This window comes from Canis aureus, chromosome 27 (assembly GCF_053574225.1).
Source record: "Canis aureus isolate CA01 chromosome 27, VMU_Caureus_v.1.0, whole genome shotgun sequence".
In the NCBI taxonomy this organism is placed as follows: Eukaryota; Metazoa; Chordata; class Mammalia; order Carnivora; family Canidae; genus Canis; species Canis aureus.
In genome coordinates, this window is record NC_135637.1 from 4,035,964 (window position 1) to 4,061,750 (window position 25,787).

General features: G+C 55.6%; 1 protein-coding gene across 3 annotated transcripts in view; it reads left to right on the forward strand.

Moving 5' to 3' along the window:
• GALNT9 (polypeptide N-acetylgalactosaminyltransferase 9) overlaps positions 1-25,787 on the forward strand; it is an 80,058-nt gene that overhangs the window by 14,912 nt on the left and 39,359 nt on the right. For all 3 annotated transcript variants that reach the window (XM_077875163.1, XM_077875162.1, XM_077875164.1), the window contains exon 2: positions 11,929-12,109. In XM_077875163.1, coding sequence (XP_077731289.1) covers positions 11,929-12,109 — 181 coding nt within the window. The remainder of the gene's footprint in view (positions 1-11,928; positions 12,110-25,787) is intronic.

Consider the following 25,787-nt stretch of genomic DNA (forward strand, 5'->3'; position numbering starts at 1 on the left):
CCAGGAAATCCATTTTGCCAGATATTTCCAGTCACTCCTTATTTTGCATGCTTTGTCCCCATAAATATTCACATTATGTATGAAGATTTATCAAACACTTGACTGGTCGCAGTGAGAATATATCTTACAGGTATTGCCATGTCCTGCAAAATATTCATAACTTCACAGTTCCAGAAGGGCGGTCTGTCTTTGGCGATTGACAACATGACACTAGTTCGGGTCCCCAGAGATCCTTAACAGACCTGTCTGAAATGGAATTTGCCACTGCATGTGGGGAGAGTGGGTACGCAGAACCTGAGGCAGGGGCACGGAGGAACCATCTCCCACAGAGCTAAGCGGGGCCTGCTGCTTTTCCTTCTACTTGCTAATCATCAAAATTAATAGCAGGTGTGTTAGATTGGCCTACATTTTTATAGGGCGAAGAAAGAGAGGAGCTGGGAGCTGGCGGGATGCTCTGCTCACTGCTTTTTGCACCCTGCCCTCCCTGGGGAAGGGGGCTTCCAAGGTTGAGGGTGCAGGGGGGCAAGGTGGGAGCCCTGGCTGGCAGGTGACAGGCAGTCTGTCCTCTGCAAACCTCAGAGTCCCACCTCCTGGGCGACTCAGAGTGGGACTGACCATGAGGGAAGCAGGGGGGAAGGGGGTAGCCCGTCCTCTCCGCCCCTGTGCCAGGGCCCTGGCATGTGTGGCACCTGTGGTTGCCATCAGAGAACACAGTCTTCGGCCTTGTTGGTGCCTCAGCGGACAGGATTTTTGCGCCTACCTTCCAGGCTCCTGGGGCTGTGAATTGCCCCCTCTCACTCTGTCCAAGGCTGCATGCTCCCCCATAGAGGGCCATCTGTCCCTCTGACTTCTTCCCCCACCCAAAACGTGAAGTTCATGATATTCAAGACAACATCCCTTCCCTGCTCTGCAAAAGCACTCATCTCACTGATTCGCATTTTTCTTCACGTCTGTCCTTGTAATTTCTTCCCATCTTGTTGGATATTTATTGCTTTTTTAGCAATTGGTGGTGTTCTGTCAAATCTAAGATTCTTGGTGGATTCCAGGGTGGCTGGTCTGTCGGCTGGAGGACCCGGATGTGGAGGGCATTTGGGCCCAGCCTTGCTGGTGAGGCCAGCCTCCCTGCTTCCTCCTCTGGAGGCCCTCGCTCTGCGTCTTCCTCTCAGATTAGCCCGTGACCCAGCAGCCGCTGCATTGGGGCTGACTCCTCCTGGAACGTTGGCTGAAGTCACTGTGACAGATGGAATCTGTGACTCAAAGAAGCTGAAAGCTTGAAAACCACACTTCCCCTCGAGCTGAAAACTCTTGCAGGCACCTACCACATGTGCCAGGTACCCTGTCTGGAAGGTGTGGATTGGCAGGTGTGAAGTGGATCTTCTGGGGATGGGGGCTGGAAGGGGCCTTGGGATGACCAGCCCAGGCCTCCTTGTGGGGAGGGGCTGCGAGGAGGCAGCTGGCTCCTCTGCGGCATTGCCCACTGCTCAGCGTCTCTGGAAGAGAAGATTCAGGGTCCCAAGCAGCCCTGATGCCCACTGCCTGACTGCAGTGGCATCTGTTCCTCTCAGGGGAAGCAGGACCCACAGGGCCCACGGCCATCCTCAAGGGCCCAACCCCATTTGGTTCTAACCCCTCCCTGCCTACTGGGTGGCCTTCAGCCTCATGGTCACACAGTGGATGCTCCAGCCCTGGGCATTGAGTCCTCATTTCAGGCAGGAGAAAGGGGGAAGAACCGCAGGAAAAAGGCAAGAAACCCACATATACCAGCTGAGTCTGTGCCTTTTAGACACTTCCCAGAAATTCCACTTAAATCTTACTGAGCAGATTTTGGTCACATGCCACCCCTGGCTGCAAGGTCAGCCCAGGGAGGAGAGTATGTTAACCGAACTCATTTCTACCCCAAACAAACTGTGGTTCTATTAATAAAACAGATGGAGAGAATAGAGGCTGGCCGAGTGACCAGAGTGTCTGCCCAGTCCCTCTCCCTGGAAGCTCTCCCCTCTTCCCCTCCCCTTCCCACCTTTCCCCTTCCCTCTCCTACTCTCCCCTCCCACACCCTCGTCTTCCTCCTCCTCTTTATCCCCTCCCCTTGTAGGAGTGTCCTGTGGCTGCTATAACAAGTGACCACAAACCGGATGGCCTTATGCAACAGGAATCTATCCTCTAACTGTCCGGAGGCCAGAAGCCTGAGACCAGTGTTGGCAGGTTGATTCCTCCTGGAGGCTCTGGGGCGATATCTGTTCCAGGCGTCTCTCCAGCTTCTAGTGGCTCCTGGCAATCCTTGGCATTCCTTGGCTCGTGCACACCTGACTGCATCTCTGTCTCTGTCATCATGTGGCTTCTCCTCTCTGTGGGTCTCTCTGAGCCCCTCTAAATTATCAGGACACTTGTCACTTTTTAAAAGATTTTATTATTTATTTGAGAGAGAGAATGAAAGAGAGCACGAGCAGGGGGAGGGGCAGAGGCAGAGGGAGAAGTGATGTGGGACTCCACCCCAGGACTCTGGGATCATGACCTGAGCCGAAGGCTGACACTCACCCACTGAGCCCCTCAGGTGGTCCAGGACACTTGTCATTGGATTTAGGACCCACTCTAATCCCAGATGTTCTCATCTCAAAGTCCTTCCTGCAAAGACCCTATTTCTCATAAGGCCATGCTCGTAGGTTCCAGCTTTTGGGGCTACTATTCAACCCCCCACCCTCCCCATCCATCTAAACCAGGGGCACAACCTCTCAACCTCCAGGGGACCATGCAAAATCAGCTTGGGGCAGGCATCCAACCCCCAGGCCTGTGTAGGAGGCAGGCCTTGTGCTGAAGCACACGCATGCAGTCGGGCGGCTGGATCCTTCCAAAGGAGCTGGGAGCTCTCGGAGGGCAGTGCCCTGAAACATGCTCTAAGCCCCAAGTCCCCCGGTCCCTCCATGCCGGCTGCTCTTCCCTGAAATGTCCAGGTGGTTTGTAGAATCCGTGGTTGCAGACCACCGCTCGGCGGGTCCAGGGACGCTGCAGACCTACCCTGTCAGCCTCAAATGTGGCCATTGTATGCCTGCCCAGAGTTCCTCTGTCGCGGATTGCACGGGGGCCTGCTGCCTCCCTGCCTTGTGCTGGCACCCAGGTTTGGAGAAGCCGGTAGGGGAGCTGTGAGGAGCCTCAGGGCCAGGCAGTGTGGTGCAGTGATCACACACACAGCTCCAAAAGGCAGCACCAGGCCGTGGCATCCCCGGGGGATACAGCACTGCCTGTGTGCACTCTGCCTGTGTCCCCTCCCTGTGCTAAGGCTGCCAGGACAAGTCATCGCATGCGGATGGGCTTAAAACAACCCAGATTTATCCTCTCACAGTTCTGGAGGTCCCTGGGCTAACACCAAGGCATGGGCAGGACTGGGCTCTCTGGAGGCTCTCTGGAGGCTCCTTCCAGCCCCTTCCCACCCCCAGGGAATGCAGGCCTCCCTTTGCGTCTGGGCTCTGCCTTCAGAACTCATGGTCCCCTCTATCATGTGCGTCAAACCTCCCACAGCCTCTCTGCTTTAAGGGCATCTGACAGTGCGTAGAAGTCGCTCTTGGACGACCCAGGACACTGTCCGCATCTCAGGGTTCTGACAGTGATCCCATCGGCAAAGCCCGGTTTACGGGGGCATCTTTGGGAACCATTATGTAGTCTCTGGAGCCCATCACACCCATGCTGAGATGCAGACCCTTTGTTAACTTAATGCTATTTTTCTTTTGAAAACATGAAATGAGTTGCGGATATTCAGAGGTGAATCTGTCTCGCTGCCTTCTCTTCTAGAAGAGAAGTCTAGAGGTCTAGAAGATCTGGTATCTTAGGTGGGTTAGGTCTGGAGTGTGGCAGCCCCGACCTCTAGCCCCACAACAGAGGTGCCTCTGTTGTCCATAAATCAAGAGACAGTGGGCAATGGCACCAACACCTGAGTCCTCCCTGACAGGCTGCTTCTACCGCTGGGCCCCGCCCCATGATTCCCCCATGATTCCCATGGGTGAGCAGGAGCTCTCAGGGTCCCAGACTCACTCCTCACTGTGGTGGCATCCAAATGATCTCTCATAATTAGAAAGTGTGTTCCCTCGGGTTATTGAAAGGAGCTTCAAATGATTATCCATAGAAACGAATGGCTATGGGCTTCAGGAAGCTTTTTGCAGAAGTATACACTCCTCTCCAACAACCGCAGGAGTGTGTTCAGAGGAAAGCTGCTTCTCCTCCAGAAGTCAGGTCCCTGCCTCTGAAACCAAACCCACCTCACTAAGCAAGAGCTCCAGACCAGAGAATGTTCTAGAAGCAGTAGGTGCCCTGACCTTGACAACTGGCTTTCTGTAGCTGGGGGCCCACTGCCTCTACCGAGACCTGGGGCCCTCTGGACTCCTGGGAGTGCCACCATCTGCCCAGCCTCCTCCGGGGGCTGCACTACTTGAGCCAGCCAGGCTTCAGTCCACCTGCACCAGGATGGAGCACAGCTAAGCGGGAGGGGAGAGGCAGAGAAGGCCACAAAGCTGGCCCTCGAGCCCCTTGTTCTGGGTGCTCCAGGTACCAGAGGAGGGCGCTCTCTGCTGGTGATTTAACCCACGTGGGCACATGCCCACTGTTGACCACCACTGTATCTGGCGGGATGAAATATCCGCTGGAACCCCGTGTGGGGACACCGTGCTGCCCGGTGACAAGCTCACTGAGTGCGGGAGGGGCTGGCCCCTGGGAGAGCCAGAGCCAAAGGAGCCAGCAAATAAGAATAAACACACACAAGATCTGCTACGGAAATATTTATATATCTATTCCATAAGATATTACATGGCGCTTTAGAAGATAATTATTAATTATAATTCAGTCTTATGTATAGTAACATGGGAGATATTTCGAACAATAATTTCAAGTGGAAACTAAAAGCAAAACACAGACTTCTCCAGCTGGAGGACCAAGTGTGGGTGGGCACACCCTCCTGACCCCCTCCCAGGGCAACACCACGTCCAGGATGATGCAGACCTGGGGGCTGTGGCACTGGAGGATGCAGACAGTTTCATGCGATGCCTGTTCCGCTGAAGAAGGTTCCAGAATGCTTGCTGGAATCTCAGTTTTTGAGAGACATGAGGCTCCCCTCTTGGATGTAAACAGGGGTTCTCCAGATGCCCCCAGCCAGTCTGGGTGCCGTGATGTGGCCAAACTCATTCTCCATGGCCAGCTGGCCTCTCCTCATGCCACGCTGGCTGTATTTGCAGCACCGCCCCTGTCTCCAGCCTGACTGAGGAGTCCAAGGGGTGGGGAGAGGCGGCCCCATGAACGGGGAGCCCCTCTACCTGCCCGGAGGGGCAGTGTCCACGAGGTGCATCAGTCCATGAGCAAGTGTCCAAAAGAGCCTCCTGTGGTCACCTGAAGCATTGTCCCAGGGCTTCCCCCGTTTTGCCCGAGATCGCGAATCCGAGAAACCACCAAGGAGCCGACACCGATGCAAACACACGACGGTTGATTTACAAGCTCGAGCCTGGGTCCAAGTACACCCGACACAGCGGAGCAGGGACTTGGACCCCGAGGTGGGTTTCAGCTTAGTTTTAAGGGCTGGTCTCGGGGACCTCCAGAAGGGCTGGAGCAATTCCTCAAGTTCTGTTTACATTTTGATATGGGGCTTTCAAGGGCTTTGAGCTCTCCTCTCATTCTGATATGGGACTTCCTGCCACTGGCTTGGGCTCTGTTCTCATGCTAATAGGGACTTTCTAGGGTGTTAAGCTGTAAACTGTTTTCTTCCTGTAACTGAAGTAAGGTAAAGTTCAGCTCTTATTCACAGGGGCCTGGGATGGCTGTACCTGTGCTAACGCCACTTAAAGTAGAATGGCCTAATTTTCTCAGCCTCCACACCCCAAGAGCACCTGGAACTGCTACTGAGGTGCATGATGAACACGGAGCCTAGTGCTCATAAGCCAGGTGCTTCCAGTAAAACACTTTGCCCACCCCCTGTCCATCCCCTTCCTACCTTTGCTGTAGTGCAGCGTGAAATGGTACTAATAGTAATAAGTAGTTGTAATTAATGTCCTTGATGTCAAAGTGTAAATTTTCTTTTTTTTTCTTTTTTTAAAGATTTTATTTATTTATTCATGAGAGACAACAGAGAGAGAGGCAGAGACACAGGCAGAGGGAGAAGCAGGGATCCCGATGTGGGACTCGATCCCGGATCTCCAGGATCACGCCCTGGGCTGAAGGCGGTGCCAAACCGCTGAGCCACCCAGGGATCCCCCAAAGTGTAAATTTTCTAAAAAAAAAATTTTATTTATTTGACACAGGGAGAGAGCACAAGTGCATAAATGCACAAGCAGGGGGAGGGGCAGAGGGAGAAGCAGACTCCCCGCTGAGCAGGGAGCCTGATGAGGGACTCGATCCCAGGACCCCAGGATCATGACCTGAGCCAAAGGCAGACGCTCAACTGACTGAGCCACCCAGGTGTCCCTCAAGATGTAATATTGGTGACCTTTACTGGTTCCCTCTAAAATTCTTTGGATGTGTCGGTAGGAGGCTATACAGCCTCACCCTCTGTGAGCCTCAGGGGTCCCTCTGTGAACCGAGGAGCACAGCAGGCCCCACTGGCCACCGGCCAGTGCCGGTGTAATGACCATCAGCTGCCACAACCAGCCTGTGGTCCCCGGAAGTCCCAGGGTAGCAAGCAGGAGGTGTGGCTTCTGTTTAATCACCAGAGAAGTCTTCTGGACAACATTTCAAAGGGAGAGCTAATGCATGCAAATTTCCCATTGTTCTCAAAATCATTTCTCATTCAAGGGTAGAAGGAAGAGTCTGGTGCTCTGATTCTCGTGGAGGAGGAAGTGCAAAGTTTCAAACAGGAAAAGCCGCCTCTCCCTCACATTCTGGAGGCGGGGGACCTTCGTGATGCGCACCCATCTGTGCAGCCTGCAGGGGGGTGAGCGCCTTCTCCGAGGGACATCTCCCATCTGTGTGTCCAGTGGTCAGAATCTGCTGGCTGCAGGTCTGAGTGGCCGTGTGGCAGGGGGCCTGCCTCCTGGTGTCTCAGGGCTGCCCTGACAAAGCTCATGCTTCAATGCCCAAACAGCAGACATTCATTCTTTCACAGTCTGGAGGCCTGACACCCAGTGTGGCATGACCTCTTCCCTCTAGAGGCCGGGGTAGGCGAGGGGCGGTGTGGGGGCCTGCTTCTGGCCTCATCCAGCTTCCGGTGCCTCCATCCCTGCCTGTTCCCAGGCTTGTGGCCAAGTCTCTGGGCTGTCACATGGCCATCTTCTCTTGTGTGCATCTGTCTCTTCCTAAAAGGACCCCAATCATGGGGTTAGGACTCACCCCGATTCAGGATGTCTTTACGAAATTACCTCTGTAGAGACCCCATTTCCAAATAAGGCCACCCCCCACAGGTCCCCAGGGCCAAGAGCAGAGCTAACCACGGTTCCATGCACAAGGCTACAGAGCCTGCCTATCTCCTGTTTGGTGGCCTGACTGATGGGATGAGCCCCTGAGGGCAGCGGCAGGAACAGAGACACCATGTCACACCTGCACCCTGGCACCAGGCCCCGCTGGAGAAGCCAGGACTTCAGGACATATGAGGGCAAGAAGCCAGTTCTGTGGGTGTTGGTGTCGACCCCAGGGCCCTTGGCATGGGTTCCATGGAGCTCAGGCCTTGGACGCCCAGGAACGGCCAGGCCACCTTCAATCTTTCTAAGTTTCTTCTGGTTCCATTTGCCCTCATTACCCAGGGATCAAGCAATCCTGCCTCTTTAGAAGGAACTCTATGTGAGAGAACATGAACCAACAGTGGGAAGAGGGACGATGAGTCCTAGAAGCCCCATAGGAAAGCACTGATGTGCATGACCCCGTAAAAACTAAATCAGGTCCATGGGTTTTTAATTGGTGGAGCTGTAATAGAGCTGATGGCTCTGACCACTCCCCCTGCCGTTCCAGCCAGGGCCAGCCTCTCAGGGCCGCTGCAGCTGCTCAGAGGTCAGGGGTCAGGGAACACCAAGTGGGCAGGATCAGAGGGCACAGGGCAAGGCCCAGAAGTGGCCAGCCCAGAACCTTACCTGGGACCAGAGGTGGGTTCCAAACAAAGTCCCTGCAGGGACGGGCAGCACAGGGCTGGCGCCCACAGAAAACCCAGAGCCCCTGCTCCATGCCAAGGTGGGGTCCCCCAGGCAGCATCAGCACCCCTGGAAACTTCCTGGGGACGCTAGCGTTCCATCTACCCAGTACCTGTGAACCTGATGTTCCATGTGAGCCCCTAAAGCCTGTTCCAACCAGGCCTCAGGATGCTGGCCTGAATTTGAGAACTGCCATCTGTGGGACGCTGTTCCTCTATGGAGCCCTGTCTCCAAGGCCCAGGTGTGGGGTCCTAGGGGTGCGGCTGCTGAGCCCAGACACTGCCCACGTTCCACGGTTGCTATCCTTCATTCAGGTCAGGGATTCTGCATTGGCCCATCTGCCTGCTTACTGGGTTTCTTTGTACCCAAATCAGCACTTGCTGGTCTTTGGGGTGGTTGTAGGGTGCAGGCAGTGCAGCAGGAAGTCTGAGACTGGCCTGGGGTAGACGAGGTGTGGCCGGGCCTCAGCATTCCCACTGTGAGCAAGTGTTCCATTCAAGGTCTGTCCACACCTCTTTTTCATGTGGTGGTGGTTTTGTGGGTGATTTCGCTGTGTTGACCGCCCCAGGCCTGCAGTGGAAGGACTCAGGGTTGGGGGATGGGGAGAACCGCTGGTGCCACGAGAGTTTCCGTGGCTCCTGAGCTACATGCTGCGGGCTAACAAGTCAGCAGAATGTGTTCAGCGAGGCAGTGTTAACCAGGTTACATACTGGGGAGTTGGTGAAAATGTGGGACTGGGGCCTCACAGGAACCCAACCCCATGTGTTCCCTGATCCTACACTCGGGGACTTTATAGCACGATTACCACCAAGGAGAATCTATGGAACGTCTCTAAGAGCTGATGAGGGGCCCTGTGACTCCATCTCCCACAAACCTGCAGTCTGGGGTTAAGGCCTGGCCCCTGGGCACTCAGGACCAGCTGCAAGTCTCCATCGGGACCAGGTGTCAGCCCAGTCCTCAGCCTCTGGCTCTCAGGGTCCACCAACGCCAGTGGAGCCCTGGGAACACTTGGGTCTCTCAGGGTCTTGTCCTCTGGTGCCTCACTCCACAGCCGTATTTAGGGGGCTCCCTCCCGACGAGGACATCTGTCTTTCACTTTCTGTAAAAGCACCCAAAACGAGGAAACACCCTTGGGCAAATTTCACGGATTTGGGGGAATGCTGGCGTCATGCACTGTCCTGTGTCACAGGCTTCCTGCCATCCTTCCCCCTGGAATGGGCTGGCTCCTCCAAGCAAACGGCTCTTATCTGGGGCCCGGGGAAATGGGGACTGCTGGCTGTGGTCCTGTGTCTAAAGCCTGAGCTCCATGAATATTGTTACTTATCATCCTTACCTCTTTACTCCGAAAGTGTACAGAAAATCAAGATCCAAGCCTAGAGCCAACCAAAGTGCATGTAATTTTGCACTGGAAGAAGTTAATAGTGTCTAGAAGAGCAAGTGAGGCTGCCTTGACATTCCATGGAGGGGTGTGAGTGCGGTCAGGCTGGGCTGCGTGGCTTCCGTGGCTCCCCAATGGTCACCCCACAGCCAGCGACTTGTCCAGGTGCAGGGGTTGGTGAAGGTGGGCTCGCTGCTCATTTTAAAGCCAACCCCCAGACCAGCTATGGGAAGCTGGGTTGCAATTGTAGAGCAAAATGGGCTGTTCTAAGTGACTTTGACAATGTAGAGGCAGTGACATAGCTATTTCTGTCCTTTGGGGGGCAGTTCAATATGTTATTTTTTAATTTTTTATTGTAAGAACACCGTGCCATCTACCTTCGTGACGAAATTTTAAGTGTTGCTAACTAGGCACAACATTGTACAGCAGCCCCCTAGCTAATGCGTGTACGTTTATACGGCTGTAGAACAAAATCTAGGTCTAAATGACACGCGTGCCCGTTGAACAGAAGTCCCGGTAGAATCCTGACTTTTCCTTTAATCCGCTAGGGAGTGCACAGAGGCTGTTTAAAGTGACACTTCCAGAAATAGAGCCAGTGTCCCTCCTGAGGTCACAAAGGTAACCTGGGAATAGACACACACTGGGAAGAGTGGAGGGAGCGGGGCGGGGCGGGCCGGCCAGAGACGCCTCAGGCTCCCAGGACTCGCCAGGGACGCGCCCTCATCGCAGAGCCAGAGGCAGACCCCGAAATGACAGTGGGTGCAGGGACACTGCGAACTGGCTCCAACCAGAGGGGGATGTCCTTGCAGAGCGGGGCTTGCACAGGACACGCCAACGCTTCCTTTTCATAGATTTCTGCAGGGTTTGGAATTTCTGACATGAGTGTGTCTCACTTTGACAAGCGAAAAATTGATGTGGAGCAGCCCAGTGGGTTCTCAGGGCCTGACCCCACACAGCCTGGGACCCTCCCTCTCCTGCTGCCCAGCCCTGTCTCCCTCTTCCTGACCCACCCCCCTGTGGGGTCCCCCCACCAGGCCCTCAGCCCCCCCGCCTCCCCCACTCTCAGGGCCCACCCCCTCCAGAACCCACCTGTCTGGTCCCAGGACGCCGCCCTGCCCCCTGGGTCCTCCACCCCCAGGGCCCCAACCCCCTCTGGGCCCCCCCACCCCTACCCTGGGCAGCAGAGCCCCCTGGCCCCCCCCCATCATTAGCAACCTTGCTGTCCCCTCAGGTTTGGGGACACATCTGCCTTTGAAAGACAGCTATTTACAGATTTTTCAAAGTGGAAAATGCAGCATAGCACAGACATTTAAAAATAACATGATTAGATATATTTTTGCTATATTAAAATAAGAAGCAGAAGTGATTTATGTATCATGTAGCTTTTCAATTTTACATACAATGTGTATCCTCTGATCTGACATAAACACCAACATAGGTCTGCCGGTTCAAGATGGAACCTTCCAGAAAACTCTGAGGTCCAGGCACCCGGGGCTCCCCTCCCGCAGGGTTGTAAGCCGGGCAGCAGTGCAGGCAATGGGAAGGTGCCTGCAGAACCTGGGGCAAGACACCAGCTCTGCGAGGCTGGAGGGCCCAGGGGGCTTCTGGGGATGATGTCCTGGGGGGGGGGACGTGTGGGCGGGGAGGGTGGCAGCTGCTGCAGGGTCATGGTTTGCACCCCTCAGTGCATGGCCTCCTGCTTTTATTCCCTGAGGGGGCGGGTGGCACAGAGAAGAGCCCTGCCTGCATGCCCTGTGCTGTGACTCCGATGGCAGGCACTTAGGCTGAGGTATGCTCACCCACTACTACAGGCAGCCTTCCGGTTCCCCTCCTGGGCCCCATCCCGCCTTTCTGTGGCTTGCACTACAGTGCCCTGGGGTGCCCCCGCCCAGAGCCAACATGCCCCAGTTCACCTGTCTCAGAGAGAGTCAGCGTACCATCCCCACGGTGACCCTGCCCAGGTGCCCACTCCCTCTGTCCGAGCTGCATTCTTCTCTGTCACATTCTTCTCTGTGACTACTTGGAAGAATGTTCCAGAAGAAAAAGCCCCAGGCCCGGCCTTCCCTGGCAGCCCATGTGCCCACATCCCTGGTGGCCCCATTGCCCGCCCCCCAGAGGCCACCTCTCCTGCCTGATCTCCAGGTGACCTCCGTCCCTCTCTGCCCTTGGGGGCAGGACCCTGCAGCACCACTATGTCCTCTGTGTCGGGGCTCTGGGGCTCCACTTCAGGTAGTGTCCCACTGTGTGTGCCATGACATCAGAAATTCCCACAACATCAAGGGTCGGTGAGCACGTGGGCAACTATGTTGCATTTTTAAAATTAACTTATTGAAAACAAATTTTAATTAATAGCCTTTCCTTGAATTCCTAGAGTTGGGCCTGAAAGAAAGTGGCTGCCCACAGAGGCTGGGGGCAGGCTGGGTAGGCCTGCCTGACTGTCCTCCTTTCCCGTTTCCCCTCCAGGCCTCGCCAAGCCCATCGGCCTGGTGGAGGGACCAGGGGGCCTGGGCCAGGGCGGCATGGCGGCCACCCTGCGCGAGGACAGCCTGGAGACAGAGAGCAAGTACGAGGAATACGGGTACAATGCACAGCTCAGCGGTCGCATCTCCCTGGACAGGACCATCCCGGACTACAGGCCAAAAAAGTGAGTATGCGCCGGCCCCGAAGGCACCACCATGGCCCATGTGCTGTGGGCTCCTGGAGCGCAGACAGGTACACAGACAGGTGTCTGCCACACCTGAGACCACCCTGCCCTCTGGTGTCCGTGCTTGCGGTGGGTCATGGGAATCCTGTCCACACCGGCAAGAGCCGATCCAGGAGACTGGGCTGTGCCTAGCCGCCACTCAACGTGAGGAGCCCAGGGAAGCACGCTGGGACCCTAGGGCTTGCCTCCTCCCATGCCCCCACGCCCCCATCTAAAGCTGTCTGCCTGGAAACAAACCCCTGTGCCTCCCATCCCCAATCTATCGCTGGCTGTGGCCTTGCCCTGTGGCCTCTTAGGACCGAGTCCTGCTCTGTGAGCGTTGCATCCTGTTTGAAAGCTCATTAGGTACCTTGGTGGGGATGAAATCTGAACAAAATGTCATGTTAAGCGGACATGATTACTCGAATAAAGTCCCTCCTGCTGACACCTGGGCCCTGGAAAGGATAGGCAAGTTTACTGGGCCAGGATCTGGCTGCACTCCTCCCAGTGGCTCCATCTGCACAAACACAGCAGGCAGCAAGGACCCTGCATCCTGCCACCACAGGTGCTTTCAGTGGTGGAGGGCAGTACTGGCTGGAAGCCGGGTGGGGGGACGGGGGAGGGCGATTCTAGAGCAAACCACAAGGACAGGGGTATGTGGAGAGTAGAGTTGTTTTAGAGACTGTGGGGACTGGTCCTGGGAGCCCGAGCAGTGTGGGAGTGCAGCAGGGGAGAAGACAGCCTGAGCAGGTGCACCATGGGTGCGGGCACAGGGCGGGGCACAAGTGCAGGTGGTGGCACAGCTCCTCCAGGGGTGCCCCTCCAGGCCACGCAGTAGGACTCACTGCTGACTCCCTGTGCTGAGGGGTGGGGTGCCCTGGGGTGGTCTCCTGGGTGAGCCTGCTGGCTGCCTTGGGGGTTCCCTTCACCTAGTGCTTTGGGAACAGACAGTGGGTGTGGCCTGTCTCCTGGGTACCACGGAGCTGCAGGTGAGAGGACACTGGTCTCCTATTCCTTCCAGAGCAATCCCCCTCTCTGCATGCAGACCTGGAGTGCACACTCTTGTGGCCTCAGCACATGCCACATGTGAGAACTCTGTTTTATTTTCGTGGGTACCATCAATTCAGCATAAATGATGCTGGCTTTCCTTTTGTGATATGGAATAAAGATTCTTTCGGTTAGGTATAATACAGGCCAATTTGAAGAAACACGCTAAGTGAATAATGCAGGTGATGTGTAGGTATGACAAAGTCACGGATGCAGGCTTGAGAGGCTCAGGTTTGGGATGTGCCCAGTTTGTGCGCTAAGGGTGCGTGTGTGTGTGTGTGTGTGTGTGTGAGCATGGGTGAGTGTGAACACATGTGCATGTGTGTGCGTGGCAGTTTCTGAGCACTCCCCGGTGTACCTGACCTTTGGAGATTGACCTAAATGAGGTCCACTCAGCTGCTGGATCTGAGTGCCATTCTTGGCTCTGGGCTTCTGGGCCCCGTGGTGCCTTGCAGAGACCCCCTAGACCTCCTCCAGGCTTAGTAACTCACTGAAGGGACTCACAGCACTGGGCACACTGTGTTACTCCCAGTGTGGTTTGTTAAAGGACAGAATAACATCACGGAGGAGAAAGCATAAGGCAGGGGTTGAGCGGGCAAGAAGGGAGAGTAGGTGGGAATTTCCAGCTGCCCCTCCCAGGGGTGTCACAGAGACGGTACATAACTCTCCCAGCAATGATGAATGGCCACACGGATGACAGGTGCCCACTCGAGCCCTGCTGTCCAGGGTTCTATTGGCCAACTGACCTTTGTCTCCAGCCCCCAGAGTTCAGGCTGACCCCGTGGCTCAGCATAAACCACGCAGCAGCATAGACTACCCTGAGTGGTAACCAACGACACTCTAGTCAGGCAGGGTGTCCCAAGAACACACAAGTCACGTCCCTGGAGCTGGAGCTGGCAAGGGCCAGACCTTCCCTGTGCAGGATGTGGACTAGCCAGAGTGCTTTGTTAACCCCTTCCTGTGCACAGAGGTGCCCACCTCCCACACTGTGTCGCTGTGAGCCTAGGGGGACTTCCAGCCACCAGCGATGCACTGGAAGCAGTAAGAGGTCGCCTGTCCCTGTTGGCATCTCCATCTTCATCTGACAGCAGAGGTTATAAGGGAGGTGATGACCTCCAGCCCATGGGGTAAGGGCACTGGTCCTCTCACGGGCCAACCATGCCAGCCCTGGGCTGAGGGCAGGGCTCTCCTGGCCGTCCTGCTGCGTACGCACTTCCAGTGGCAGAGCACACGTTTATAGAACAGACATGAAAATGCGTGATAGAGCCTGTTGTTTCCCTCCTGGAACCTGGTTCTCTTTCTTTGGGTGCCAGCTCCCCTTCCCACATGGGAACACGTGGAAGCTTCCCAGTCCTGAGCAGAGCAGGTCACATGACTCAGGATTAAGGCAATTAGGGCATCATGTCCACCAGCCACAGCCACTGGCTCAGGGCTGTCACTTGGTCTGGGCCTGTCCAATCAGTGCATCTTAGAGGTACGCAAGGTCTGGGGGCGGGGGGGGGGGCGGGGGGAATCAGGCTGTTAAGCCAAAGTAAAACTGCGGTAATGGGAACCTGGGGAGCTACACCATGTTACCTGTATAAGGGGAAAGCTTGGAGTTCCCACAGCCCAGCTGTGGAACCCAAGGACAAATCCAGTGCAGGGTGTGGCACAGTGGGGGTGGGGGTGAGGGGGGGAGGGGGGAGGGGGAGAGGAATCCGGTTTCAGTGCCGTAGTAGGAGCACCTGCATCCAGCTGCTGTATATGCAGTAAAGTAGATGAATGAAAAGTCCTCTAGGTTCTGTCATCAATCGGTGTACACACACACACACACACACACACACAAAGCTGCATATATTTTAAATCTGCTTAAGCAGTTTGGGTTGTGTCTCCTTCTTCCTGAAGGGCTCTCCCAGCTCCTCTGGTCCTCACTGCACACCGAGTCCCCAGAGCACTTTCCTCTGGCATCTCCAAGTGCTCGGGTTTGCCTAGGGGCCTGGCCTCCTCTGGCTCTCCCTCTGAGGACTGCGACCCACCCTCCTTCCCTGGCATGGCAGAGGCTCCCTCTTGAGGAAGGCTCCTCAGCCAAAGTAAACCCTGACAGGAGCCATCAGTTCCCAGTCAGCCTCAGGTTACAGGAGAAGACATCAAGGCAGACGTTGACAATAGGTCTTGCTTGATAGAAATCTGATCTACAGAAACCAACTAGAAGAGGCACAGCTTTGGGGAACTTTTGCCTCCCCAAACAGAGAACATGTGTTTCGTCTTCTGACATGTTTATTTATATCCATTTCTTTCCCCAAAGAAACTGGGAGGCCTTGAAGACTATGCCACACACAGACCCCGCACCCCACATGCTTACGGATAACAGACTAGAACCAGCAAGAAGCCCTTCCGAGCCATAGCTGTCCTGCAGGCCCCTGGGCCTCTTTGGACTTGCTGCCCCCGGCAGATGGCATCCTGGGGCTTAGCCATGTGGTGACAGCCCTCGTGTCAACTTGACTTTGAACATACACCCCGAGTCCTAGGGAGACCCACGCCCTAGTGCCGATCTGCAGGCAGGGTGCCTGGCCGTTGCCATGGGGCACATTTGAGATGGGTGTGCTGCCGAGTGCAGCCTGCAGACCAGGCACGGACTCTGCCTCAAGGGGTAGACTCTCTGTCTCTCCCCTTGGGACTGCATGGGCTTTTGTGGCTGGTCATCCAGTAGAGGAGGGGAGAAGTGAAGCAAAGGAGCTCCCAGGGCATCCACCCTGCCCGGCCCAGAGCTGGCACTGGCCCATTAACTGTCGTGTAAACAATTGGCCTGTTCTGAAGCTGCCATGGTGGGAGGAAGCCCACATGTGCCGGGTCAGAGCACCCCATGGACAGGCCTGAGAGCATGTGGAGAGACATGCCGGCCAGGGGCCAGCTGCTGGAGCCCCTGTGACGACGGCCCACACCCAGTCCCAGGCCCAGAACCACCCACTGAGGCCTTCCAGGAGCCGTGATGGGAAATCAGGTCACAGTTGCCATGATAGGGACCTCGTTGGAGGTAGTCACGTGGCTGTGGAGCAGGAGGAAGGCCGGGATGGGCTACTACGGAATGTTGACTTGTGGTTTGTGATGCTAATGGTGTTTGTGGGAGCCTTCCCTGTGGCCACACATTCACAGCCACACTGGCGCTTAGTAGGCCCTAAGCAAATATCAATGGATGACTAACTGAGTACATACATAAATGTATGTTCAGTCTAAGCCCATCTTAAGCTTTTAGATTGATTCTCTAAACGGCCGTGGAGCAGCCCCATCCAATGAGAAATGGCCTTGTGTTGGGTTCTGACAGGGGCAGCCCCTAGAAGCACGGGTGTGCATGTGAATCTGTGTGTATGCGTCTGTGTTTGCATGTGTGCACAGGTGTGCCTGCCCCAACCGACCATTCAGTCTGCTCCAAACCAAGGTCCCCACTTGCTTTCTCCCATTAGATACATTATTGATTTCCCTTTGTCTGGAGGTAGGAAGCTTTTCTAATTAAGCAGCAGCTTTATTTATGCCACAAAGCACATAACATCTTGATTATTAAGCCTGGCCCATGGGATGATGAAAGGGAGACTGGCAAATCCAAGTTAAACAGGATCATAAAAATAGGTGGCCATGCCTCCATCGTGTGCAGTAATGTCTTCTCTGCTACACGTTTGCAGAGCCTTCATGCATATTAACTGTCTGTGCCATGAACATCTTGGCCATCAGCTCCAATAACTCAGATTGAGTGGATGGTATGCGAGAGGAGCTGGAGTCCATCACCCCATGCTGGGTCCTGGCTCCTCTGATGCCTGCTGTGTGTAGGGTCTGTCGGAAGAGGCAAGTGTCTCAGACAAGGAGATGGGAAAACCAGGGTGGCATCATGAAAGCGTGCAGTGTGATATGGGGCTTATTTGCAGGGAAAGACTCCTGGTTTCTTTACTCACCAGGGATCACAGAACCACAGTCCAAGCGATATCCTGCCTGGGTGGTCAGTTCTAGCAGGTGACACCCTTCCCTTTGCCTGCCCTGGAGCCCTCAGGCTGTGCCCAGAAAGGAGGCATCTGTGAGGAGGGCAGGGGACCCCCGTGAGGTTGGGTAGGAGTAGCTTGACCTTGCTGCAGCCAAATGGGGAGAGCGGAGGCTGCCTGTCCCTCGGCTCCCTCGCAGCTGGGGGTTTGTTGGGATGGGGGCTCTGGAGACTGTCAGGGGCAAGGGCTGGCTATAAAACCTCCTGGGGCCTCAATGCCCCTTTGCCTGCCAATGTCCACCCTCAGAGGCCCCACAGGGCTGCAGGGAGACAGCCAACAGAAGACCTCCATACTGAGCAGGACCCTGGCAGGTTAGGACCCCGGTGGGTCAGTGATATCTGAGAGAGAGACTGGAGGGGTTGGAGGTCACAGGCCACCAGAGTAGTGACACTCTTGATGGTCCAGGGATTCCTGGAGGCCTTGGCCACTCCCATAGCCTGCTCACTCCACTGGGTGCATGAAGGCCTCTAGCCTGCCAGGTGGTGGCTGGGCTTGTCAGCGTGTGGAGCAGTGACTCTGCAACCCCTGTGACTGTCTCATGTAGTCTGAATGAGGTGGGGCGTAGGGGGACCTCCGCACACCCCAGTGCCCTGTTCCTGACATGCAGGTGTTTGTGTGCGGCTCTGCAAGCCTTTGCTCTGAGGTCTGGTCTGAGGGTGGACTGCATACATGGCTAGGGACAGGGGTTGCGTTTCGGCCTGTGGCCTTGTCTCTGTGAAGACAGGCAGGGATGGCTGGAGCAGGAGTGCAAGTCAGCTGCAGCTGCTTCACCCATGCAGGTCTGTGCAACAGTGAATCTGGGGTATGTGTGCTCCCTTCGATCTTCAGGCCGTCACCTCGAATAAATATGAGCCATTCATGTCTTTCCTGGGCCATCCGTCTCTCTCTGTGGCGTGTTCCTGGGTCTCTATGTGAGATGCTGTGTGTGTGCACATGTTACTCTGTGTGGGCACATTAATGAAACTACGACGTCTGTGTTGTGTGTGTGCGTGTAATTGTGTGTTCGTGTGTCTGAGCTGTGCACCCATGCACATGCAAGTGAATGTGCATGCAGGCATTAATGAGTACACATGTGTATTATGTGTGCACACATGCACCTGTGTTGTGTGATGTACATGTGTGTTTGTTATATGTGCATGCACGTGTATGTGTGTGCACATGTGTGGTGTGTGCTGGGCATGTGTGCGTGCACATGTGTGGACATACACATGTTTCTGGGAGATCTTGCAGCCAGTTGCCTGGATGGATGGCTGGCCTCAGCTTGGGGAGTCTAGTTCCGTGTTTCCTTTGTGTCCCCAGTCTGTGTACCCGTGTCTGTGTTCCCATGAGTGTGGGAGTGTGTGACACATAGCAGGCAGGTGCCGCCCCCAGACAGCATTCACACCGAGCAGACATGCTCCCTGGGTGACACACTTCCAAGAACCCACAGGCAGCTGTTTCCAGAGACATCGATCGTGGCTTCCGAAGGGCAGCCTCCCTGGACCCGGGGCGCTGGCAGGAGATAGATGTGCGTCCTGTCGTCAGGAGGTGAAACTCGCCGCTCCCCTGAGGGGAGTGCTGCCACTTCCTCCCCCTCCATCCTGCCTCTGATGCACAGAGGGCATCCCCATAAATTTTCATTAGTGTCTGCCGTGGCCCCATTTCCTGTGAGGCCAGTCATGACGTGCCTGCCACACGTTCTAACCAAGACCTTGGAATAGGCTTTCCAGAGCCTCATAACCACCCCTGCTCCTCTGCGGGTTTATAAATCCTCTTAGAAGCATCCCTGTGGTTGAGGATTTCCTGCTTCTCTGGCTCTGGGTGGGGATGTGAAGTCTAAGCCAGAGCCCCCACCGCACAAAGCCCAGCCGTCTGACCTGACACACACGCAGGCACCCAGTGCATCTGCAGGAAGCACCCACTGTGTGCCCAGTGCTTATCTGCTTAGCAAATTCCCGCACTGCCAGCTACAGTGACACCAGCTGTTATCGGATGGAGGCAGGAATTCAGATGCGGTGCCAGGGGTGGCCTCTCTGAGCAGGACCTTGTGGACTCAGCTGGAGGCTTAGTGGTGGGGGCAGGGGGATGGCTGGCACCCTCTGTGGGTTGTTGCGCGTGTGGATGCCGACCGCCAGCTGTCCACCTGGGGGGACCTACATGTGGCAGTCGGGTTGCCTCTCTGGTACCTCAGGGCTCCAAAAACAAAGGCCCAGCACACAAACACCAAGGCTTCCTGCTCTTCCTGACTGCTCAGACACACCTGGCCTCACCTCACCATACTCCGTGACTGGGAGGTGCTGTGGTGGGAGGGTCTGGGCAGAGGAGCACAGGGGTGTGACCTGCTGTGACCTCTTCAGGAAGCATGGTGGCCAGAGCACCTATTTCAGACCATGTGTGACAGTGTTTGGGGTACATAGGCTGATGACACTCCAGAGATGAGTGGGGTCCCCCCAAACAGAGGGACAGCATGTCAAATGAAAAACCCAACCACCCAGCTATGAGAGGCTGTGCAAGGATGGGATCCCTGACCTCACATAACCAGAAGTCTGCCGTCAGTGTCCAGAGTCCTTCAACCGGCAGCAGCTGACAGCGTCAGGGAACCCAGCTCTCCCCAGTTCTCTGCTCCACCATGTCTATCCTCATGGTCACAACATGGCTGCTGAAGCTTCCTCACATCCTCACACCGTCCTGAAGGGCTAGAACAAATATGGTCCTGCATCTTCTCTCGCCTCAAGAACAGAGGACACTTTCCCAGAAAGCCCTGCAGAAACCTCCTCGTGTGTCCTGGGCCATCTGCCCTTCTGCCCGTCTGTAAGCTGTGAGAGGCAAGGATGCTCATCTGCTCCTCTCAGGCACTTGTGGTATTTGATTTGCTCTGTTTCTGGCCTCTCAGGGTTGTGGGGACACCTGCCTCAGATCCTGGGGCTGGCTGAGAATTCAGCTGATGAGTTGGCGGGTGGTCCTCTCCCTGCCCCATGGAGCTGAGGCCCCGAGCTGGGATCCTCAGCATCCTGGCTGAGGGCAGGGTTAGGACGAAACCCTGTGCCAAGAGGCCACAAGCTCCTGTGGACAGAGACTCCCTGAGCCTTCTGGCTCCTCTGTGACCCATCTGCTGAGGGAGAAGCTCAGCGCTTGGCCAGATGGGGTCCTCCCGCTGCACCCTGAGCTCAGGTGAGCGTGCCCCTGCACCATGTACCGTCCAGCGTGCACTCCGGATCAGGACCCCTTCAACCCCAAGAGGCAGAACATCCATCAAACTGGCTTAAGCTGGAACAAGAGATGGGGCAGGGGTGTGGGGAGCCAGAGGGCTGTGATGGCCATTGCAGGGAGGGTGGGGCGTGGGTCCCCCAGCCGCGGCAGGGGCCGAGCAGTCCTGAAAGCAGCCACAGCTCAGCGGCATGGGGAGCTCAGCGCTCTGGTGGAAGAGCTGGATGTGAGGGCCGCCTGCCTCCAGTGATGTGCAGCCCTGCCAACCCCACTCACGTGGCCTGTCCTGTCCGCTGAGGAGGGAGGAAGGAGGTGACACAAGCAGGCCAAGAGGCCCAGTTGGTGGTGACATTCCTGATCTTCAGCGGGGCCAGGTTTTTATCTCTTCGTTAGTGTCCAGCCTTACCTGACAACAGCCCTCTCCACCTGCCCTGGCTTTAACACAAACGTGCTCTAATGGGGGAGGGGAGTGTGTTCTGAGTAAGAGAAGTTATTTTAATGCAGAGTTGTGTTAGGCCAAAATGAGCTATGCACACTGCACTGTGTCTGGTTCCAACAACAACCTGTGAGCTGCCCGTGTTCCCAGGGGGGTGACTTGCACATGAACGCAGTAGGGAGCAAGACGGCATCACCCTGACTGGGAAGTGTGCCTGGAAAAGACCCCCGTCCTCTCAGAAGCACTAATTTAAATGTCTAGCAGCAGGTGAGCAGCCGCACTCAGCCCTATGAGGCCTGCAGGATTGGCCCGTGGAACCGTGTGGCTGTGGACGGGGGTGCCTAAGCCCAGGACTGTCTGCACGCCCCCTTGCCGCTGCCCACTCAAGACCCTGGACGGTGATCAGGCCCACAGCATCCTGCCTGTGGTCCTTGTGGGGCCAGTGTCTCTCTCTGTGACAAGGGTCCAGCTTCCACGTCTTGAGGGGTGCCGCAATGGGTGGACATAGCTGCATGCCACCCTGGAAGCACTGGGGGGGCAGGTGAGGGCAGACAGGGTCTTGTCACTGGCATTGATGTCCCCGATTCTTTATCATGAGCGGGGCTCCCTTGGGGAGCATGGCATGCCTGGCCCTGCTAAAGCAAGAACATGCCAGTATGAAGATGTGAAGGAGGCCCCGAGCCATCCTGGTCTTCCCGTGCTGTGCGGGAGGCTTATCTCCTCAGGAAACCTTAAGCATGGAGCCCACCGTTCCCATGGGTGACAGGGTCCTGGGCAGTGGTGCCACCCCATCAGTCCCTAGGCTTGCCCTCCTATCTTTTCTCCCTTTCTTCCTCCTTAATAGAACCCCAAATTCAGGTGAGCCCAAGCCCATATGAAGGCTGCATTTCCTGCATCCCTCACAGGGGGTCGTGGCTGTGGCCAAGAGGTCATGATCTGGCCAGTGGGACATATATGGACATGAGGAAACTGTGCCTGGTGGGGAGGGCATGAACTTTCCCTCCTTCCCTGCCTCCTGTGATGGAACCAGAGCTGCTGGCTCAGATAGGCTTGTGGATGACCCCATGCTTGGCACAGTGATGAGGCAGCAGGGCCTGGCTGCTAACACCCCAGCCTCCAGCTGCCCCAAACCACATCTCCAAAATTTCACACAGAAATCAGCATCTGCTTTGTGTACATCACTCCTGTGTTCCCCAGGCGGTTCCCCCTGCTGTGTCCCTCTACCAAGGTGTCCCTACAAGCTGTGCCCAGATACACATGGGTATTACTGGGCTCAGGGAGGGGGCAGCCCAGGCACTGGAGTTGAAGCTAGCTTAGTTTCCATCACGTCCAAAGTCATAAGTGTCAGTATTTGTTAAGCTCTATATGAATCTATCCTGTGTTTTACAATCATCGTGAGCACAGTAGATGCACTATCTTTACGAAGACTGTCTGGATAGCACCAGATCCTTTAATAGATGTGACCTGTCAATTTTCTAGTCCCCGAATGGGACTTACTCTTGTTGGAAGAACTGAGAAGAATCTCAAGAAGCAATACTGCTGGGGAAGAATCTCTTCCAGATGGTGGTTTCTAAGGCAGAGATGGGAAGATGGAGAGGTCATCTTGTGAGTGCCACGGCACAGAGGGTCCACCATGTAATCCAGGACTCAGAACTAAGTTCATTAAATAGATGGGGCTTAAATGATTCAGGGAACTGACCTCACCCAGCAACATGTGTGTCCAGGCTATGGAGAGCTCATCTGGAAAGACCTGCCTGCTTTATTGGTTGGAAACTTAGGGGCGCATCTTTCGGGCCGAGGGAGTGGTGTCATCGACATGGGCTTCCCGTGGACTCCCACCTGGGTCCTGCCTGTCCTGCGTGTTCCATACAGATGGCTTCATTCCAGAGCCCCTGGGGCACAAGTCAGTCACAGCATCGGCCCCGGCCTCTGGGACTGCTCCTGCTCTCCCGTTGGTTCCCCCCCTCCCATGTTTGGGCAGAGACCCCATCTGAGTCTGGCCCTGTGCACCTGCTCCTCACACATTGACCATGACCCCCCAGCGCACCTCGTTCTTGGTTGCCTCCATCAGAGACCAACGGGATGGACTCCCAGCCCAAAGAAGACCCTGGACATGGTGTTCTGGTGTCTGCCTGAGGGATAGCTGCCTGAAGAGCCTAGAGCCTTAGTCAGGACCACAGCGAGTCGGCCTGGGGAGGGGATGGTGTCTGCAGAGACCTCGTGCAGATCTTCCCTCTGCCTTTCTCCTTAGGAACCACGCAGTGTGGGCTGGGGTGTCAGGGAGCACCATCGTGTCCACCTCCCCATCCTCCCTCTGAGCACCTTCCCCACCTCGGCTGTGCTCCTGCTGAAACCCTTCCTGACTCCTGGACTCAGGAAATGACGTGATCCAAGTGTAAGCCAATCAGGGCACCCTATCTCCCCGGCCACGATGATTGAGTGCACCACCCAATCAGCACCGAGGAGACACGAGGGTGCTTCCCCTACCTGTCCTGGAACATTTCTCAGCCCAGGAAGGGGCAGGGAGAGAAGAGGCCCTGGGTCCTGCCCAATGGCCGGAAGTCACAGCACCCCTGCGCTTCTCACAGAGGCAAGCCTGCCAGTCCCCCTCATTGCTCACATTGTCTGATGGACCTGCAGGGCAGACAGTGGGCAGTTTGTCTGGAAGGTTCTACCCCCCAGCTTGCCTGGGAGCCCTGTGCTCTCCCCGGAGTACCTGGCAGCCCAGGAGCTCTGTGTCTGTCAGGGACCAGCAGGAGCGTGAGCTTGCAGAAAGCATTTTCCATCCAATAAAGGTGGCAAGTCTCCAAGGTGAGTGGCTGCCATGGACATTTAGGGTGGAGAACAGGTGGCCTGGCAGGAACCTCTACATCACGTGGAAAGTCTTGAGATCAGGCACCTTGCAGGGCCCAGTAGGGTCCTCTGCCCCAACTGCCAGCTAGGAATGGCCAAGAAGCCCGAGGAGCAGGGCTCTAGCGTCCAGCTGCTGCCTCATTCAGTGCCATACCATAATGAATCCCTGAGACTCATGGCCTCAGGGGAGGGAGGCAGCAGGCAACGCATGTCTACATTGTGGAGACTGGAGAGGGGTGCTGAGCGTCCACCAAGGCAGGGTCATGGTGCCCTCCACATCCTGCCATGCTAGCACATCCTGTCATGCCAGCACAGCCTGTCACACCAGTACAGCCTGTTTCTCATTATGCCCAGTGCACCCCATCTGCAGGCTCCCTGTCCCCTGGTTCTCCACGTGGCTGGCTCCTCCCTATCCTTTGGGTCTGTTACAGGCTGAACTGTGTCCCCTTAGTTCATACGTAGGAGCCCAAACCCCCAACACCTCAGGATGTGACTTGGAGGTGACAGGCAAAGTGGGGTCACCCAGATCTGTCCCATATGACTGAATCCCCTCGGAAGAGTAGAGCAGGGTGCAGACACACACAAGGCACCACCACTGAGGACACAGTGGGAAAGTGGGAAGACAGTGTCTGCATACCTAGGGGAGGCCTTGGGAGGAGCCAGCCCCCTGCACCTGGATCTGGCCTCCCTGCCTCCAGACTGGGAGGAGCACATGTCTGTGGTCTAGGCCGAGCTCTCTGTGATGTTTGTTACTCAGCTGAGCTGAACAAGGCAGGACTGAACTCACTGCCGGGTTGGTCACGGCTCCTCCTTGGCTGCCTGGTCTAAAGATGGCCCCAGGTCCCCACCCATGGCCCCACTGTCTCCACCCCTTCCTCTGTGAAATCACCCTGCCTGTGTCCACTGCTTCTTGTCTGTGCACCACAATGGGGGCAGACACTCCTCTGTCCTGTGGGCCTCACGCTTCCAGCCCCCAGCACATACCTCCTCCACCTCAGGAGACAGAGCCAGTCCTTAGGACAGCCACATGTGGCCCAGTGGCTACCTCAGAGGTCCCTTGGGGAGGCAGAGAAAGCAGCCCCAGCAGCCCCCATGCCTGGGATGAGGCAAGTTGAGACAGTGGGGATGCTCCCATGTGTTAGGGCCTGTGAGTGTACATCCTTTGTTAACAGATGTGTGCTAGGCAGCTTATGTGTGCAGGCCCAGCTCTGTGCCCTTGGGCTATGGTAGTGAAGGAGCCTGCTCTCAGGCACTTGCATTCCAGGGAGACTCCAAATTGCAGATAAGAGGGAGACCACAACGGAGGACAGTGAACAGGTGGGAGCAGGTGCAGGGAGTTCAGCCCATCAGCCTATGCAATCCTTCCATTCCTGATGCTTCCCACCACCAGCTGTCGTCCTCAAGATGTGTTTATATCCTCAACTGTTTTTTCTGTTGTGTACATTGTGAGAGTTCATAAAAATGGTACATTTCAACCTTACTCCTCCAAGGAAAAATGGAGTGTAGTCTTCTTGTCAGATGGCATTTTTCTGAGTGATGAAGTCACCGTGGCTGTGCACCTGTGGCCACATCCACATGGTGTTGATGAACAACTGTGTCCCTCCAGCTGTGAGCTAAGAAGGCTCACTGGTGATCTCCCACCTGCACCAGGGCAGCACCTGGCCCTGGGGCATTTGGTGGGGAGCTACCAATGGCTCAGGTTCAAAACCCCAACTGCATTCACTTCATAGGAGGGAAGATGGTCTTTCGGAGCAGGGTTGTAAGTGTGAACATGTGAGAGCATGAGGCATGAACGTGAGTGTGTGAGTGAAAATGTGGGTGAGAGTGTGTGCAGAGTGTGAAAATGACTGTGTGGCCGAGTGAGTGGTCTCTGCCATCTTAAGGAGAGATTTGGTGTGTTTATATTTATTGTGGCAGCAAAATTGACTGGGCTCCTTCCATGTATATTTCTGTTTTTCCATTACTCCTGTTTTCTCTCTTTTCCATCACCTTGTTTTTGACATTTGCTAAGTTCCTGTTCATTCCCTTTGCCCCCTGGTGAATTCATTCCCTCCATTTTTATTATATCAGCAGCCCACAGCCCGGTACCTTCTACAGGCTAGTTAGCAAA